The 5,232-nt window shown below is 47.0% G+C and overlaps 1 protein-coding gene across 1 annotated transcript; it reads left to right on the top strand.

Moving 5' to 3' along the window:
* Positions 1 to 948: 948 nt before the first annotated feature.
* On the top strand, positions 949 to 3,296 carry LOC120838030. Its single transcript, XM_040207768.1, has 3 exons — positions 949 to 1,058; positions 1,218 to 1,956; positions 3,123 to 3,296. The coding sequence occupies exons 1-3, from the start codon at positions 949 to 951 to the stop codon at positions 3,294 to 3,296; spliced, it is 1,023 nt and encodes a 340-aa protein (XP_040063702.1).
* The last annotated feature ends 1,936 nt before the right edge of the window (positions 3,297 to 5,232 follow it).

Here is a 5,232-nt window from a genome sequence, read left to right as displayed (position 1 = left end):
TACTTAATGTGTTTTTGGAGGGTCATGCCAGGATTCAGGAAACTCCTGTATTACAAATCTATGTGCCTGTCTCGGCCGCGGGGGAGAGGGGAGACACAGTTTTGTAGAGGCATGCGGACTTTCAACCCATAGACGAGTAAACCTTTTTGTAAATTAATACATCTATATTATTTCTTTAATAAAGATGCGAGTGTTTTTCTTGGTTCATATTATATGAGCGAATGACGTTTTAGCGATTAGAAAATATTTGAGCGGACGAACGTTTCTGCGAATGCCATTTTAGCGAATAGGCTGTTTTTCGGCGGTGACGAGCTAGGCTTTTAAACTGGCGCGGTTACCCCTTGCTGTCGATCAGGGGAAACGAAGCTGGTATATGCTACAGCGTGCATTCGCTGAAATGAAGTGGTTTTATATTCATTCGCTAAATCGTCGTTCGATTAACTTTTGGTTTTTCTCCGAAACAAAGTACCTAAGGGTGTCTTTTTACCTGCTTTGCTCACGGTTTACAGAAGACCATATCCTCGTCGGTAGAGTAGCAAAAGGAATGCTGGGTCGATTGCCAAATCAGCACGCTCTTTGGGACCTTCTTTTTTGGCATTGTTGAAAAGCTTCAGGCAGCGAAAGCGAAGAGCAGCAAACCACAGGTCACCGGGCACAATAACGTTAGAGACCGACGCGCACGCGAACGGAGCAAACAACGCGCTTCCTATTCCCTTCGCCTCACATGTAGGCTGGCACGCACGCACACGCGCATACACACACAACCACACACGCTCGCTCACTTGAAAAAAAAAAGAAAAGGAACTGACTACAGTGACGGGGCCCCTCACTTTAAAAACTGCACTATGGTGACGGGGTAACAGCAATTGATACAGATGTCCAATGGATTGTACGTTCCGGAATTTTAGTCGCGTCAGCGTCACTGCAAGAAAGTGCAAAACCTTTGCAATGAACCTTCTGAATGAAGAGAAGGCCGATATAATTTTTTTACAAGAAACCAAGATTTGTTCGCCGGAAAAGGCCAAGAGCTTCGCGCAATTTTTCGGCAACATTTTTTGGTGTGTACACACACATTAACGGCGAACCGCGCCGGAGGTTGTGCCATTCTGATAAGGAAAACCACGGGAATCGGGATGGTTGAGCCGGCCCTTTGCGCGGACGGGCGGTTCACATTGGCTGACTGTGTCATCGAAAACAAACTAATTCGACTTACTGAGCACCACGACCGAGCGGAGAGTTTTTTTCACGGAGCTTTGTGTCCTCCTCAAGACCCCTGCGGTGCTCATTGTCAGCGGCGACTTCAACTGCGTGCTTAATGCGCAAGACAGAGTGCGCGGATCAACAGCCAGAGTGCGCGGATCAACAGCCCCTAGAGCCGACGCGGGCGCCAACACGCTTCGCGATGCCGTGCGTGATTTCGACATCATGGACGTCACCGAGGTGTTGGACAGTTTTTCGCCACGCTTCCCCCGATGGCAAGGGCCCTCCCAGACCAGACTGGATCGAGTGTACGTCTTGAGCGAACTCGGCGATCGGATCCAATCTTACGACGCAAAACTTGAGCCTTTCTCTGAGCACGGCTTCGTCGCCACCGTGCTCCAATCCGGAGGGTCCGGGCCCAGGCGGGCACGACGAGACACCACGTGGAAAATGAACGTCAGCGTCTTGGAGGAGGAGAAGTTTGTGAAGAAAACGACGCACGCACTGGAAGGGCTTGCCGAGTGTGGCGAGGATACGGTTTCCTGGGAACAGTTTAAGGAGCAGCTCCGAGAGTCCGCCTCCACATTCGGCCGTCGAAGGGCTGCCGAGGCACGCCAGGCACGAGACCACTTCACAACGACCCTGAAGATTCTTCTTACAGAAGAAGAACAAGACCCCGAGGTCTTTCGGGAGGATATAAAAAACTGTAAGTATCAGCTGCTCGGACTTCTGGAGGAACGCTATAAAGGGCCGCAGGTGAGGAGCAGGGTGAAAGCACTCGAGGAAGAGATACAGTCATCCAAGATTTTCCGCACGCACGAGAGACGGAGAGCGGCTTTCACACAGTCTCAGCCGAGACGCTGTTTCTAGCAAGCCCGCCCATGTGTAATTTAAGGTAGGAAGCTCACACTGGAGGCGGCACCATTGAAAGATCTTGACATTTTTATTTTGTCAATGACTATTGGGGGGTATCGGACTGTCGAACCCCTAGTGGCCAACTTGAAAACTCAACCCATTGGACCAACAAGGGCAATAATTATTTGTTGGTATGTGATACAGCGTTCGACAATGAAAAGATAATGAAAAGAATCTTATTCGTAAGCCTTGTGTTCGGTAAACACAGCAGCTCCGTGGATAACAAGCTGGACAAAGCGCTTCTTTACGTAAAATACTGAGCAAGCGCCCACTCAAAATTTAGAGATAATCGCGAAAAATTGTGGGATGGGTGCTTGTCCGGTCATCAATTTTACATATCAATGTACTATGCGTATTTTCATAGATCTTACAAATTTCGGAATGGGCGCTTAGTGAGGAATGGGCGGATGCGCGGCATTCTACGGTAGTTAGATCTCAACGCCAATAGCATGCCAAAGCAAAGGACTGAAGATCCCTTTTAATCACAATTACAACTAGAAACTTCAAATTCTCAATAAAATGCTTAGTAGTAAGAGTTAGAGTAGATCACCTAAGTTACAGTAGTGTGCATAGCATCAAAACCTGTGTCCAAAACAAACTCTGAAAGATGCCCAATCTCGTTCTCATTCCACATTAACTTTGGTGGGAGGTTGTTAAACTACACATTATGGTCAATCATCTTGAGCTAAATCAAACGAAGGCCCCTGATGGAGCCTAAACAAGCATCCTTTGGGCCACACACTGCAGTAGATGTGGTCAAAGTTTTCAATCGTGGCACTGTGGAAATAATTATTGAACAAAAACCTGACGGTTCTCTCTTCCTAGGTACGATGCCGCTCGTTAAAATATGCAGTGCAAATCTCTCTGTGGGAAACGTGAAAACGATGACCGACGTCGTAACAATTGCTAAAGAATAAGACAAATGCACCTCAGAGAAGTCTAAAATAAGACAATACAATTTTTATTATTCCTTTCAGTTACATTAAAAAGATTATTTGTTTTGACAGGTGTTCCTGCAAGACTGGACTGAACTTGAGGATAGGCATTCGGTGGACTGCTTTTGGAACTACCGCTTGATCAAAGAGTATTCACTGTGGCAGAAAAACCATCATGCAAAGCAATTGACGAAACACAAGCACGTATCTCTTTTGTGCATGATGTTCCAGATTGAATTTTTCTGATCCAAGCATGCCGTAAAATATTAAGCAAGCACCCACCCAAAAGCTGGGCATAACCAAAAAAACATGGGGTTTGGTACTTCTAGGTCTATCATCAGAAAGGCAGCAGTGGCACATGGTGGGCCAAGTGCAAGTCAGCTGGTTAAGTATTTCAAATGTAATGTTTAGTCACTGGAAAAGTAACTGAAGAGATATCTTGCAACCCACATAAGGAAAGCTTATAAAACTTGTGTTCAATTATGATGTACAGTCGGGGACAAAAGTCTCCAGGACACGCGAGCTACGACTGAAACGCATTGCTCTGCCATCTGCCGGTGGGTCGCCTGGTTTCGAGATCACAAAAAAGCGCATGCGCGTCCTACTGTGCGTGCCAACATGTGCGCTTTCCCGCTCTTCTGCGGCGCGGCGCCTAACTCGGAATCGGGCGCGGGGTACCGCCTCGGAGATAGCGCTTACTGACATGGCACCTATAAAGCAAGAAGTCACGGAAACTCAACTGAGCGATAAACTCAACTGTTTATAAAGCAAGGTGCGCTGACACAGCGAAATGCGGCGCAATGCTCCAGGCGGTATCTCGTGTTTCGGAATGTGTAGCAGACGCTCGTAAGCCGCCAGCGCTATCTCCGAGGCGGTACCACGCGCCCGATTCCGAGTTAGGCGCTGTGCCGCAGAAAAGCGGGAAAACACACATGTTTGCAGACAGAGTAGGACGCGCATGCGCTTTTGTGTGATCTCGAAACCAGGCGACCCGCCGGCAGATGGCAGAGCAATGCGTTTCAGCCGCAGCTCGCATGTCCTGGAGACTTTTGTCCCCGACTGTACATCTGTAAATAAACCAGTGTGCTTTCAATCAATTTTGCATCTTAAAATTATGCTCTGAACTAGAAGATAGAAGTCAGCACCTCATTAAAAACAGAAATGTCGTTATAGCTCTAAACCTACTACTTAGAAAGGCAATGTTAAGAAAAAAAAAAACTAGGTCTTACAGTAACACAATTTAAAACAGTGTATCAGTAAAGAAAAGAAATTGGGGGTTTCACTGATCACGACTTGCACTTGTGCCAGACTTTTTCTTTCCTCCGCCTGTAGAGATAAAGGAAACAACACGTCAGACTGTGATTGGTATGATATGGCTTAATGCAGGTACATCTGGTGTGCAGCAAAGGGGGCTCTCATCTGAACGACTGCTTGAACTGGAGACAACGGGTTTTATTTTACAACTGGAACTCCTCCCATGCAGCGCACACGATGCATGAGTAGCGGGCAAAGCACTAATTACCAGGGACCGGCTAGAGCTTGTCAGGATCGTCATAAACGCCTTAATGAAAAAGTCATCACGGCCCTCAAGAGGCTGCATCAGGTGTGTAGCCAAAGAACTTGTAAAAACGTTTCCGGCATCACTGGAAGATCGAGAGATTGACGGACAGATGATAGGCACAGGATATAATTCGCTTTTCTGTCAATTAGAAAACTGGACCGAAAACCTATACCGGGAAAACCGTTGTCAGCTCCTAAAGCACAGGAATCTCACCCACAGAGAAAATGTCCTAAATCCTCTTATGGCTGCTTAAATTGGCAACCCAAGTCATCGGATGAGGGGGACATTCATGACGCCAATGAAAACAAGAAGTGGATAAAGAGAGAAGCCCCAAGTCAACGAAGGACGTTGGCCTGTCCCAGGCAATGGAACTTTCAGAAGCTACATATGGTGATCAAAGAGCGTACATCAACAGCGTGAATCCCATACACTCTGCGAGACAAGTGAAGGAGTGGCCTCTCCTTTTTCATAAACCTCTGTCTAATGCGCATGTGAAAACCGTGCTGGGAAAGAACATAGAGGTAAGCAACTTGCCCTCTAATGTTTTTACTGGTGCATCTTCAAAAAGCAGCCAGTCAGTAGCAAATAGCACAGAAATGCCCGATACCAGATAGTTTACTC

The sequence above is a fragment of the Ixodes scapularis genome, unplaced genomic scaffold, assembly GCF_016920785.2.
Source record: "Ixodes scapularis isolate PalLabHiFi unplaced genomic scaffold, ASM1692078v2 PGA_scaffold1__304_contigs__length_218370807, whole genome shotgun sequence".
Taxonomy (NCBI): domain Eukaryota; kingdom Metazoa; phylum Arthropoda; class Arachnida; order Ixodida; family Ixodidae; genus Ixodes; species Ixodes scapularis.
This window is presented reverse-complemented; position numbering and strand designations above follow the sequence as displayed.